This window comes from Macaca fascicularis, chromosome 15 (assembly GCF_037993035.2).
Source record: "Macaca fascicularis isolate 582-1 chromosome 15, T2T-MFA8v1.1".
NCBI classification, from domain to species: domain Eukaryota; kingdom Metazoa; phylum Chordata; class Mammalia; order Primates; family Cercopithecidae; genus Macaca; species Macaca fascicularis.
Window position 1 is genome coordinate 16,330,336 of NC_088389.1, and position 13,991 is coordinate 16,344,326.

A 13,991-nucleotide genomic window follows, 5' to 3' on the forward strand; every position below is an offset into this window, starting at 1 on the left:
GCACAGCATTCCAGACCAATCTAGTCCCTACCATGGACAGTGCAACCGCACTGGCTCCAGAGTTGAGACAGCACGATCTAGCAGGCCTTCCGTCTCTATTTCCTATGATTCTGCAGGATGTTCGAGGTCAGATGTTAAAATTCTGCTGGGTAAATGGACCGGGCAAAAACTTGCCATGGCAGAAGGAGGAGAGTCCTACCTGCTCCACTCGGCAGAGTTTGTCTACGGTGCCTTGGTAATGCTTCATACAGTCCTCAGCAAGGTGCAGGTGGGTGGAGTACTAGGAAAAAGCACAACAGTTTGTGACCAAGGGACTAATCACAGATGCATGCAACATCTACTGAGCACCTACTATGTATAAAACACCGCTGGGCACCAAGGAGTCTCTAGCCTCAGAAAGGAGGTAAAACGTGTGTACAAGCAGGTACACAATCATTACAAAGTAGAAAATGTTACATGTCAAAAGAGAGGGACAAACCACATTCGAAGAGTTAAGAGGAAGGAGAACTCCTTTATGAGGGCAGGTGGCACCATGGTTTTTTTTCTTTTTTTGAAACAGAGTCTCATCTGTTGCTCAGGCTGGAGTGCGGTGGTGCAATCTCGGCTCACTGCAACCTTTGCCTCCTGGGTTCAAGTGATTCTCCTGCCTCAGCCTCCCGAGTAGCTAGGATTATAGGCATGTGCCACCAAACCCGGCTAGTTTTTGTCCTTATAGTAGATATGGGGTTTCACCATGTTGACCAGGCTGATCTCAAACTCCTGACCTCAGGTGATCCACCCACCTCAGTCTCCCCAAGTGCTGGGATTACAGGCATGAGCCACCATGCCCAGCCAATGATGGTTTTATTACTACAATGCATCCACAAATTCTTTGATACTCTTCCTTTCAGGAGGCAGAGCTTCATTCCCTCCTTAACTGTAGGCTGGATTTAGTAGCTTGCTTCTAATAAGCAATGTGGAGAAAGTGATAATGCATGGCATCCAGGATCAGGACAGAAAAGGTATTGTGACTTCCTCCTAGCACTCTCTCTCTCACACGGCTCACTCTGGGGAAAGCCAGTGGCCCTGTTGGGAGGATGCTCAAGCAGCCCTGTGGAGAGGCTCATGTGGTGAACTGAGGCCTCCTGCCAACAGCAGGGGAATAGGACGGAAAACATAAAGAGGGGAAAAGAAAGTGACAGGAAATAAGGTGCCTATCCCAGCCTTTCATTTTCTTTTCTAATAAAAATTGAAGATGACTCAAAATCTGTGATTTTCCATAGATCAATTAGAGTAGAAGGGCTTTGAGAAGTCTTTTTGCGGTTGTTTCTACTCAATGATTCAAACAGATGATTCGGGGCTGCCATACCTTGCTGAGCTCTTTCTGGTACTGAGGCATCTTCTTCAGCATCTGGGACAGGTCCCGCATGGTGGTCTGTAAGGGAAAGGAAAGCATATGCTGTCACTCTAATGGCCCTGATGTCAGGAGGCTTTGCAAGGCTGGCGGGCACAGGACAGGACAGCCGCCCTCACTAGGGTTCCCAAGTGCACTCTCCGTGACCCTCAAAATGAATCTGTGAAACACAAGATCATGTGTGTTTAGATTTCCAGGCCTCTGGCTCAAAAATTTTTTCGATCCAAATATGATTGCCTTACAGGTTGGGAACTGAACTCTGAAGTCTCTAGAAGTTACATTTTATTCTATGCTTATTGAACTAGAAAGCTGTTGAGAACTAATTCTTGGTAAGGAAAAAAATCTTTCTATTCATTGCTTTTCTTCATCCTCAGCTCAAGCAGCCTTAGCATCAAGTTTGCACTTTCTCCTGGCAGAAAGACTGTGGCTGCGTGGACAGGGGAACAGGGAGGTCAGAGAGGGTGGGAATCTGCACCTGAGGGGCAAGATGGGTCTGTGTGCTTTCTAACTGTGTAGGCCATCTAATCCCATCCATTTACCCCACAAAAATTTACCGAATTACTACTATATACCAGGAACTATTAGGTGCTGGAGATACAAGGACAAAAGTAAAAAAAAGAATCTCTGATTCATGGAGAATCAGAGCATCCAGGAGAGGAGCCAGATAAAGCACTGCAGAGATCAGGGCCCTTCGAGGGGACTCACCAGGTAGTGTGGGTGCACATGGCACAGACGTCTGCCTAGTCTAGGTAGGGGACCCGGGAGGGTTTCCCTGAGGAAATGATGCTTGAGCCAAAGAACCTGGCCAGGTCTGAGGCAAGAGGACCCTGGCATGGCTGGAGCAGGAAGGCAGGGCAAGAAGGACAGGGGCAGAGATGAGAGCAGAGAGAGGCCTGTGGGGCTCATGATCTGGGCTTTGGAAGGGGTGTGTGTGTGTGTGTGTGTGTGTGTGTGTGTTGCAGATGGGAGTTATTCTAAGGGGAACAGGAAGTCCCTAAATGGTTTTAAGCAAGGGAGTAATACAACCAGAGTTGCATTTTGGTAATTCCACTTCCCTTGACTAAGAAAGGTGCACCACCTCTGATAAACAGGCAGGATATGGAGAGGCTCAGGTAAGGTAGGTTATAAATTCTAATTTTTTTTTTTTTTTTGTTAGAAGGAGTCTTGCTCTGTCACCCAGGCTGGAGTGCAGTGGCGCAATCTTGGCTCACTGTAAGCTCTGCCTCCCGGCTTCATGCCATTCTCCTGCCTCAGCCTCCCAAGTAGCTGGGACTACAAGGTGCCCGTCACCACACCCGGCTAATTTTTGTATTTTTAGTAGAGACTGGGTTTCACCGTGTTAGCCAGGATGGTCTCAATCTCCTGATCTTGTGATCCGCCCACCTCCGCCTCCCAAAGTGCTGGGATTACAGGCGTGAGCCACCGCACCCGGCCATAAATTATAATTTCACTACAAGTTAAAAAAAGGTCTCGCAGTTTGTTCTTCTGGCTTAAAATGAAGCATGATCCAAAACAGTAAATATTAACCCTCAGAGTAACAAAAAAGCAGTTCTCTGTAAATATCGAAATCTAGGGGTTCTGGATCTGTATCTTTTTTTTTTTTTTTTGACAGAGTCTCACTCTGTCACCCAGGCTGGAGTGCAATGATGTAATCTTGGCTCACTGCAACCTCCACCTCCCGGATTGAAGCAATTCTCCTGCCTCAGCCTCTCAAGTAGCTGGGATTACAGGTGCCCACCACCATACCCAGATATTTTTTGTATTCTTAGTAGAGACGGGGTTTCACCATGTTGGCCAGGCTGACCTCGAACTCCTGACCTTGTGATCCACCTGCCTTGGCCTCCCAAAGTGCTGGGATTACAGGCATGAGCCACCACGCCCAGCCTAGATCTGTATCTTAAGTGTAAAAATGGCTGGGCGCGGTGGCTCACACCTGTAATCCTAGCACTTTGGGAGGCTGAGGTGGGTGGATCGCTTGAGGTCAAGAGTACAAAACCAGCCTGGCCAAGATGGTGAAACCCCATCTCTACTAAAAATACAAAAAAATTAGCCAGGCGTGGTGTTGCATGCCTGTAATCCCAGCTACTCAAGAGGCTGAGGCAGGAGAATTGCTTGAACCCAAAATGCGGAGGTTGCAGTGAGCCAAGATCCTGCCACTGCACCTCAGCCTGGGAAACAGAGCAAGACTCTGTCAATAATAATAATAATAATAACAAAATAAAAATAAGGCAAAATGATGTAAACGAAAAAAGGGATATGACCTTTCTAACCCACTAGTCCTATTCAGAGGAGGCAACTTCCCTGCTCTTAGAGAGAAAGCAGGGACTAATTTACTGGGCATTTGAGCGATGGCATGGGTTTACCTTCTCTCCAGTATTCATTCTCTTGCTAGAAGAAAAATCTTTCAGAGACCGGGTGACTTCCCTGGAAAATAAAAGGAGGCAGCTAAGTTTCACAGCAACACCATAGGCCTTGCTATGGATGCTATAGGAGTCATGCAATTTTTTCCTTTAGGAGTATGTGGTACTCCTAAAGTGGTTTTCCTGCCAGTAAGGTATGCATTTAAAGTTACTTTTTGCCAGGCGTGGTGGCTCACACCTGTAATCCCAGCACTTTGGGAGGCCAACGCGGGCAGATCACCTGAGGTTGGGAGTTCGAGACCAGCCTGGTCAACATGGTGAAACTCTGTCTCTACTAAAAATACAGAAATTAGCTGGGCATGATGGCACACTTTTTTTTTTTTTTTTTGAAACGGCGTCTAGCTCTGTCGCCCAGGCAGTAGTGCAGTGGCGCAATCTCCACTCACTATAAGCTCCGCCTCCCGGGTTCATGCCATTCTCCTGCCTCAGCCTCCCGTGTAGCTGGGACTACAGGCGCCCGCCACCTCGCCTGGCTAATTTTTGTATTTTTAGTAGAGACAGGGTTTCACCATGTTAGCCAGGGTGGTCTCGATCTCCTGACCTCGTGATCCACCCGTCTTGGCCTCCCAAAGTGCTGGGATTACAAGCGTGACCCACCGCACCCGGCCATGTGGCACACTTCTGTAATCCCAGCTACTTGGAAGGCTAAGGCATGAGAACTGCTTGAACCCAGAAGGCAGAGGTGGCAGTGAGCTGAGACTGTGCCACTGCACTCCAGCCTGGGTGACAGAGCAAGGCTTGGTCTTAAAAAAAAAAAAACAAAAAAAGAAAAGAGAAGAAGTTATTTTCTAAGAGAGAAGAGAGACACGTAGCTTTTCTAATTAATATTTGAAACCAGTGATCTCCAGAGTGGGGTGTACCAGATTATTCAAGGAGAAAAGAGAAGAAAATATTAGAATATCTGTGTTTATTTTACCTCATTCTTTTCAAATTTATGTTGGAATATAAATAGTGAAACATAATTCATGTTTGAAAAATATACAAACATATATATATGTTATAAATACACACATTAGTACAATAAAGCATACTTTAAATTCATAAATACATTTAATTTACTAAATGTGGATTAATATCTTTTTTATTTTTTGAGTCGGAGTTTTGCTCTTTTGTCCAGGCTGGAGTGCAATGGCGAAATCTTGGCTCATTGCAACCTCCGCATCCCAGGTTCAAGTGATTCTCCTGCCTCAGCCTCCCAAGTAGCTGGGACTATAGGCACACGCCACCACACTCAGCTAATTTTTGTATTTTTAGTAGAGATGGGGTTTCACCATGTTGGCCAGGCTGGTCTCGAATTCCTGACCTCAGGTGATCCACCTGCCTCGGCCTCCCAAAGTGCTGGGATTACAGGTGTGAGCCACCATGCCGGGCCATGGGTTAATATCTTTTTAAGCTGAGTGATCAAAAAAGTTTAGAGACCTCTTCTCTAAACAACAGAACCATCCAAGGCTGTATTATTTTCTCACTCTTCCTGGGAAATTTCCTGAATATATCGCTAACTCAGGGTAGCAGAATGTGTCTTTCTGAAAAAGCAGAATCATTATCTACGGTTTAAAGGTCTTACAACAATGTTTAAATATTAGAAACATTCTGAAACATTTTCAGAGCTGGATACAGTTTAGTAAGGAGACATCAGCTATTGCTCAGGAACTGTAGGTAAAACAGGGAAGGTTGAATATAGCAGCTATAAAAAAGAAAGTCCAATTGTATACTGTGGTGTTTGGGTCTTTCAACGGAATGAACTAGCTTTAAATTTTTAATGTTTGTAATGCATTTTTCTGAGAGGGCTACATATGTTTTCCAAGAATCCTAAAAGCAGCCCTAATACAAAATTGATTTTCTAACTTCACGAAGTCGGAGTAGCTCAAGCTCAGAGAACAGAAGGGATTTATCATTATGGGTTAGCATGTTGATGACTCTGCCAAGGAAACGAATTCACACAAGGATGAGCCCCCACGAGGTGCCCAGAGTGAGCACATCATCAACAGCAGCTGGGGAAAGGCGCCTCGCTGGAGAAGGGGGTAGGGGGCTCTTACTGGGACACCTCTGCGATGTGCTTGTGGCGCAGTGCTATCCACAGGTCGTCGTCCTCGTCCAGGAGCACCTCCTTCACCCGTGCCTCCCCAATGCCGCTTGTCTCGTACCTAGAATGGAGACGGGACTCAGCTGGAGCGCACTGTCTCCACAACAGTCATCGAACCCTCTTCAGCTTACAGCAACAGCTCGCCACCCTCAGCTGTCAGATGTTCACAAGTGCCGTCACAGCAAGTCCCGAACATTGGACGTGTCAGTCAGGCCTGCTGTGGCAGCACTGACCCGGGCTGCAATTCCTTGGGTAGGAGAGACTCAAAGCTCTATTCAAAGTCAACCAACTTGAAACTCTGTCTTAAAATCTTCTGGGTCAGCTGATACAAGCTCCACCTGAGCTGCCTGTCCAGGGCATGAAGTCAGGTCATACATGAGTTTAGTTATTTATAGGGGAAAGGTAAAGATCGTATCTGTCCCTCTGGAAAGGCACTGGGATGTCATCCTCAATGTGTGGTGCCTAAATAGCTTCTAGCAGCTGCCTGCAATGGGCCCTCGGCACCCATCACATGGGAAATCGCAAACAGCTGGAGGAAGCACAAATTATAGCTACCAACAGGGAGAACCGAGATTCACTCATATTTTTGGAATCTTCATTTTGAAACCACTATCTTTATGATGGGTGCTATTAAATGCCATGAGAACAATGTCTGTTCTCATACAGTCTGTTTCTCATGCAGTGTGGTTCCATAAAAGGAAAAACTGGTTTTTAGAAACTAAATTTCTGATGATTATTACCAAGAAAAATGTTTTTTATAAATGAAGAAAACAGCTTCTCTGTAAGGAAAGTTCAGTACGAAACTTCTGTTGATATATTTCATCATCACCATATTTCAGGATCTATAAACAAGAAGTTTCAACTCTGCCTCCAGAGAGGCAGAACCAGTACAACAGAAAATAAAAATTTCAACTCTGAATGAGATACACACATAAACACAAAATCAACATATTAACATATCCAAGTAGGCTATGACCTTAGGTGATGTGAGCCGGGAAACGAAGACCTAAAGTGCTTGTCCTCCCCAAAAAGAGGACAGGTCATGAGTTCCTGCCTAGAAATGCCACGTGGATCTGTGGAACTCAGAGAAAAACTTACAGGCTAATTTGCAAGGCTGTATCAATGAACCATTTTTCCTAGGGTTAAAAACACTCTTTTGCTGGGCACAGTGGCTCACACCTGTAATCCCAGCACTTTGGGAAGCTGAGGCAGGCAGATCATGAAGTCAGGAGTTCGAGACCAGGCTGGCCAACATGGTGAAACCCCATCTCTACTAAAGATACAAAAAATTAGCCAGACGTGGTGGCACACACCTGTAATCCCAGCTACTTAGGAGGCTGAGTCAGGAGAATTGCTTGAACCTGGGAGGCAGAGGTTGCAGTGAGCTGAGATTGTGCCAATGTACTCCAGCCTGGGTGACAGGGCAAGACTTCGTCTTAAAAAAAAAAAAAACAAAAAACGCTCTTTTTCTGCCAGGTGTGGTAGCTCATGCCTGTAATCTCAGCACTTTGGGAGGCTGAGGCAGGCTGATCACGAGGTCAGGAGTTCGAGACCACCCTGACCAGCACAGTGAAATCCCATCCCTACTAAAAAAAATACAAAAAATTAGCTGGGCATGGTGACACACACCTGTAACCCCAGCTACTTGGGAGGCTGAGGCAGGAGAATTGCATGAACCCAGGAGGCAGAGTTTGCAGTGAGCCGAAATCACACCACTGCACTCCCGCCTGGGCGACAGAGCGAGACTCCGTCCCAAAACAAACAAAAAAACCCGTTCTTTTTCTAGACATATTTTTGGTTCATGTGCAGAGCTCTGGGGTCTGTAACACTATACTTACTTGTATACATCATTTTCGATAGGCAGCAGATCATAACTCATAGCCTGAAAAGTCAATTCGTGGAGCACAGGGGAGCTGGGGTCAAAGCCTCGATCCAGGATCAGAAGCTGGGAGCGTGCCTTGTCTGGGCCCTGGGGGAAAACAGGGAGATGCTTCACAAGCTACTCAGCCAACTCCGGCTTCTCCACCTAGTGAACCCCTCTTGCAAAGGAGGGCAGCAGGAAGCAAACTCTGAGGTGCAAAGCTATTAATGCAGCACAGAAGTCTACCACTGGACAAGATCACCAAAAACACCCTAAAAGACTCCAGTGTTTCCATTTCATAGCAAGCGCACTTAGAGGCAGATATGAAATGCTAGGAGCCGAAGTGAGTTTCTGTAGGAGTGTGCTGCCCAAGTTCAACTACAAATGGGGCAACCACCCTCCAGTGTGCCCGGGACTGAGCGGGTTCCCAGGACCTGGGACTTTCAGTTTTAAAATCAAGGTGGTGAGGAAACAGCTCTGTATCTTGATTGTAAGATGGTTACATGAATCTATCCATGTGTAAAACTGCACAAGACTGTACACAGAGCATGTGTAAAAACGAGGGAATGCTGAATGAGCTCTGAAGAGCGTGTCAGTGTTGGTTTTCTGGTTTGCTATTGTGCTTCTGTGGGTTTTCCAGGACGTGGGCCATTCAGAGCTGCAATCAGGAAAGCCCTGGCAAACAGAACAAGTTGGTCACCCTGGCCACGCTGAACACATGTAGATCGCCCTGCCCCAGGGGCTTCGGGCATTTCGCTGGAGGCCAGTCCCCGGGAAAAGCAGCACTGACATACACTCTGTGGCAACAGAACCAAGCTGTCTCTGGGACTGCCACACAAACACTGCGGTCCTTGGTAAGAAAACAACGTGGTCCAAGCCAGACTTACCTCCCCCATTGTTGGGTCATCAGCTTTATAGGCATCAAGCTTGTCCTGGATTAGCTGAGCCAGCAGGGCATTGTCCTTGTATTCCCTGACAAAGGAGGAGTGACAGAGCATGAACCACCCAGCACCATCGCCCCCGGGAAAGGAAGTCAAGCAGTGCAGGGGGTTAGGGGAGATGTGAGCATCATCTGTATTGTTGTTTTTACAATGAGAGTATAATTAGAAAGGAAAAGCAAAATAAAACACTTAGCTCAGTGCCTGGACCATAAATAAGTGATTTTCTTATTGCTTTTTTTCCAGAATTATCTAAGTGGAAACGTACATCTTTCCAAGCAGCTTCAGATAAACCACCGCACTTCCACTGGGGGCCCTGACCAGTCAGTCAACCTTTTGCCACGATCAGGCCCCCAGCCTGACTCCCGTGATTCTCACTTCCCTCAGTTCACATTCTCTTGGGTCTTGTATTGTTTTGTTTGTTGGAGAGTGACATTTCAGCTGGCATGGCCAGAACAATGTGAGAACCTTTGAACCTTTCCCCATGGTTGGGTCTGATGGCACTCCCTGGCCCCCACCTGACCTGATGCTGGGCCGGTGGCTGCCTGCCTCCTGGCCAGCGTCAGCACTGCAGCAGCCCTGCTACCAGCCTGAGCTCCTGCTGGTCAGTCAGGAGACGCCACCTAGGTCCCATTTCTTAACTGCCAGCCGGCTTTGTCATGAGTACTAACAGTGGAGGGAAGCCAGGCACTGGGACAGCAACCAAGAGGTGTTTTCCTATGGCCACAACTTCCAGCAGACAATGAGGTCACAGGATGGGTGAACCCATGATCCGTGGCAACACCAAGTTCTTGGTTAACCCAGCACAATGCCTTGGCAGCCTAAGCCCTTCCTGCCCTACTCCTAACCTGCTGGCAGTTACGAGTCTACCTCTGCACCCTCTCAGATTCTGTCCTTACCTGTCCACCCCATTCCCATCACTCTAAGACCAGGCCCTTTGTTCCTTCTGCAGTGGCCTCCTGTTTAGCCACCCCTTCTGGTTTTTCCTTGCCCTGACTCCTGCTCATATTCCAGCCTTCACTTTCCCAGAGTGCTGTGGTCACCCCCCTGTCCAAATCCCCCATAGGTTTCCAGTGATAACCACTGAAGGACATAATCCCAAACCTGACATCCGAGACCTCCAGAATTGGCTTCATCCCATGCCACTGCCCTACACATACACTGTGCTAGACTACCCGTCTTCCCCAAATGTGCCCCACATTTTCCCAACTCCAAGTTTTTGTTCATACCAAATGCAAGAGCCAACTGTACACACAAAATGCTGGCCCCTCTCTCCTCATGAGCCTATTGTCACCTGTGGTCTGCAGACTGGCTTCACCCTTGGCTCAAAGGGCCCTCTCCCCGCTGTGGTTGCCCCCAGCACTTGGCTTGTTCTGTCTCGCAGGGTCGAGCCTGCAGGGGTGCATCTCTCACGCACACCCGCGCTGGAAGGCAATCCCACCCATTCTCCCTGATCATGGGCCGGGTCTTCAGCTTCAGGTGCCCCAGCACTCAGCACACAGCAAGCAGGTGAGGAATGCGTGGCTTTATAAAATCTGAGGAACATGTCCTTTGGAGAATTACTCTGTTTGTGTTTTATCTTACTCTGAAACACCTTTAGTAAAGATAGTATTTGTCTTTAAAGATTAGAAAGACATTAAAAATGGTAGGCAGCCTGAGTTGCAATTACATAGAGGTTCACATTTTCGTTATTCAATAGTTGATTTGTGCTTTTTTCTGCATGTATTATTTTGCTATAGCATTTAGAAGATAACAAAACCATTGGAAGAATAATTTTAAGTGAGAGATGCTCAAATCCTGATCTTCTTGAGACAACTGTCAGAGGAACCTTAAGGCCGGAGGAGGAGTCCAGGCCAGCTCCTCGCTTGGGGGACACACAGGATGCCACTCTGGCAGAAAGGTGCGCTGTCTTACCCCCGATACCGCACAGCCGGGTACTCCTTCAGGGTGGCACACAGGGTCGCGATCTGCTCTGCCAGGCGCTCCAGTATAGGATTCTTCATCTGAGCCTTGTGGGGACTATAGAAGCTTTGGAAAGAGTCAGCAGAGTCCAAGGAATAGACCTGGGGAGGAGAAAAAGTATTAATACATATTGCGAACTATCGGAGTATTCTCCGACCCTGGCAGTGAGTCTATAGAATATGTTCCTGTTTCTTCCACAAATATGTGCTGGGTGCCTACCACGTGCCCATGTGCTAAAGACTTGGGAACTATTAGTGGCCAAAATATCCCTGTCCTCAAGGAGTTTGCAATGTAGTAGGAGAAAGCAGGCAATAAACATAATGAAAAGCGAATTGTGTGGTCCTGAGAAACTGGCAAGAATATGAGAAAATATCAGAGCAGGGGAGGATGTCTAGGAGGGCTGGACAGGGAGGACACCAGGACTCGCTGAGAAGGTGACGTCTGAGCAAGGGCTTGAAGGTGGGATGTTTATCACCAGCAGGGGACTTCCACATGCAGGGAACAGGTAGTGCCAAGGACCTCGGGCAGGTGTGTGTCTCGGGTGCCTGGAGAACAGTGACAAGGCCAGGAGGAGAGCAGAAGGGGTTAGTGTGAGACTACACTGGAAATTGTAAGCTTAGTTTCAATAAATAAGAGACAAGCCAGATACTGTGTGTGACTGCGGGCAAATAAAGGAGCTATTTATGGATTTAATAATACCTTATCTTCAGTAGTATGTTCTGAGTATTTGTCTTTTCTTTCTTTCTTTCTTTTTTTTTTTTTTTGAGATGGAGTCTCGCTCTGTTGCCCAGGCTAGAGTGCAGTGGCATGATCTCAGCTCATTGCAACCTCTGCTTCCCAGGTTCACACCATTCTCCTGCCTCAGCCTCCCAAGTAGCTGGGACTACAGGCATCCGCCACCACGCCCAGCTAATTTTTTTGTATTTTTAGTAGAGATAGAGTTTCACTGTGTTAGACAGAATGGTCTCAATCTCCTGACCTCATGATCCACCCATCTCGGCCTCCCAAAGTGCTGGGATTACAGGCGTGAGCCACCATGCCCGGCCATATTTGTCTTTTCTTTTTCCATTTCTTTTTTTTTGGAGTGTGCTAGAAGTTGAAGATTCTCTCTTAAATGACTGAGTCTTCCATTATCAGTATTCTCTTAAATTCTCATTTATATAAACTACCTTAACCTTTAAAAATGGTATATAAAAAGAGTTTATTACTTTATCAAAATTTCTGAAATATAATATTGTTGAATATGCTAAAGCTGGATTTTGTTCTGTCCACGTAGGGACGGAACACACAAAAGAAAAAAAAAATTCCTTTCCCCAAGCAGGTGACAGGCTTTAGGCCAAGTGAGAAGGAAGCCTGTTTTCAAATGTTCACACTACATCTTATGCATCTCTCTTTCTCTGAGAATAGGTCACTCTCTGGTGTCTCGAAGCTGATCTGTAAAGATCCAATATGCCACAATCATCTTTTAGCTCCATAAAATGCATCAAAGTCCTGTAGTTTTTGTTTCCTTGTTTGGTAAGAAAAGACATTTTAACAACTCTTAAAATACCAAGACAAGTTGTGTCTGTTCTCTCACAATCAGCTTCACCTTTATTTGTTTAATAATTTTGTTTGTTTCCAAGGGAGCACTTTATGGGCTTGGCATTTGGCACTTGAAGTGTTAACGGCTAATGACGGAGGCTGCCATCTGCTCTTTCAGCACATGACAAACTGAGGTTATCTCTACCTAAAAAACAGTCTCCTTCGCAGCAGATGGGATGCTTCTGCTCCCCTCCCTCGCTCTCCTTCCAAGCTCGTTTCTGATTGGCTACTCTGTGGTTATTCAAGGAGTCAGCCGACAAGAGTGAGCACTGAGAGCAAGGATGAAATGCACACAAAGAAAGGCACAAGGCTGATGCAAAGTCAGAAACAACTGGAGAGTAAGATGAGGGCAGGGGGCAGGCCCTATGGAATACTATTTCCATTCAGTAAACATTCACTTATAACCTGTTATTTGGCAATTCAGAGCATGGTACCTTCCCTCCCCCACTCTTTAGTAGGTCCCACCCCACCCTCTCAGAATAAGAGAGGATGCAGATTTCCTTCCCACCCCCTACTCAGGCTCACCTGGGATTCGTATGGGAGAAATGCAATATTGATTTCCGTCAGAGTTTTGATGACTTTGGCTGCTCGAGATTTTACCAGTTCATTAAACAGGGCATCTGGACAAGCTGCAAGCATGACAAAAGACAGTTAGTTGGCTTTCCTGTCCATTTGCTGGTTCATTTAATAGCTGCACACGTACAGTGGGCTCTTCATTTTATCAGGATTTTTTTTTTTTTTTTTGAGATGGAGTCTCACTCTGTCACCCAGGCTGGAGTGCAATGGCGTGATCTTGCTCACTGCAACCTCTACTTCCCGGGTTCAAGCAATTCTCCCACCTCAGCCTCCTGAGTAGTTGGGATTATAGGCACCTGCCATCATGTCCAGCTAATTTTTGTATTTTTGTAGAGACAGGGTTTCACCATGTTGGCCAGGCTGATCTTGAACTCCTCACCTCAGGTGATCCACCCACCTCAGCCTCCCAAAGTGCTGGGATTACAGGTGTGAGCCACCACACCTGGCTAAAATCATTCTTCTACTATATCCTTTCCACTTTCTCAGTGGTGAGTGCCGTGGGAGTTTATCCCTAGAGAGAAGATCTCTGGGTGAATTCTTACTGTTTTATACTCTGTAGATATCCAGGTCAATTCATCTCTCTCTGCATCTCTGCCAGAATCTGAGCATAAAATCCCCACAACATAAGAAAACTAATTCCACGGTAATGACGCAGGTTCTATTTAATACAAAGACTACTGGATTGGAATATCTTTGTAATTGAAAAATTGATGGAAACCTACTACAGCATACAGTGCTGACTGGAAGTCTACATAATGAAATGCCAAGCCTCAGGAAGGTCATTCTCAGCACCAAGCCTGTCAGTCCTGAGAAGAGGTGCTTGTGTGCTATTTTTCAGCAGGAAGGACTGCATGATCTAGTGGGTTTGTATTTGGTGCACTTATTTTTGTCTCTTATGCAATTTATCTTCTGAAGAGAAACTAGCAGATTGGGACAAGCATGGTAACAACCCATTTCTTCCCTCTTGACCTGCCTTAGTTTTGGCTCAGCCCAGCTGTGCAGAAATGCTAACCAGCCTGATGGGACTGGGGACAGCTCTCGGATGTACTCACAGTCAGTGAAGAAGACGTGTGCGGCCCGGTATTTAGCAGTCGGCGGGTCCTTAAAGTCACTGATGAGAGAGTGGACGGACTGTGGACAGGGGGAGAAAAGAGGGACCTGAATCCAATTCTAGAGC

The 13,991-nt window shown here is 46.6% G+C and overlaps 1 protein-coding gene across 2 annotated transcripts in view; it reads right to left on the reverse strand.

Annotated features, from left to right (window-relative positions):
* STXBP1 (syntaxin binding protein 1) overlaps nucleotides 1-13,991 on the reverse strand; it is an 80,346-nt gene that overhangs the window by 19,014 nt on the left and 47,341 nt on the right. For both annotated transcript variants that reach the window (XM_005582167.4, XM_005582166.4), the window contains exons 5-13: nucleotides 13,867-13,945; nucleotides 12,764-12,867; nucleotides 10,610-10,758; nucleotides 8,645-8,729; nucleotides 7,735-7,865; nucleotides 5,850-5,957; nucleotides 3,757-3,817; nucleotides 1,349-1,414; nucleotides 200-280 (exon numbers count right to left, since the gene is read on the reverse strand). In XM_005582167.4, coding sequence (XP_005582224.1) covers nucleotides 200-280; nucleotides 1,349-1,414; nucleotides 3,757-3,817; nucleotides 5,850-5,957; nucleotides 7,735-7,865; nucleotides 8,645-8,729; nucleotides 10,610-10,758; nucleotides 12,764-12,867; nucleotides 13,867-13,945 — 864 coding nt within the window. The remainder of the gene's footprint in view (nucleotides 1-199; nucleotides 281-1,348; nucleotides 1,415-3,756; nucleotides 3,818-5,849; nucleotides 5,958-7,734; nucleotides 7,866-8,644; nucleotides 8,730-10,609; nucleotides 10,759-12,763; nucleotides 12,868-13,866; nucleotides 13,946-13,991) is intronic.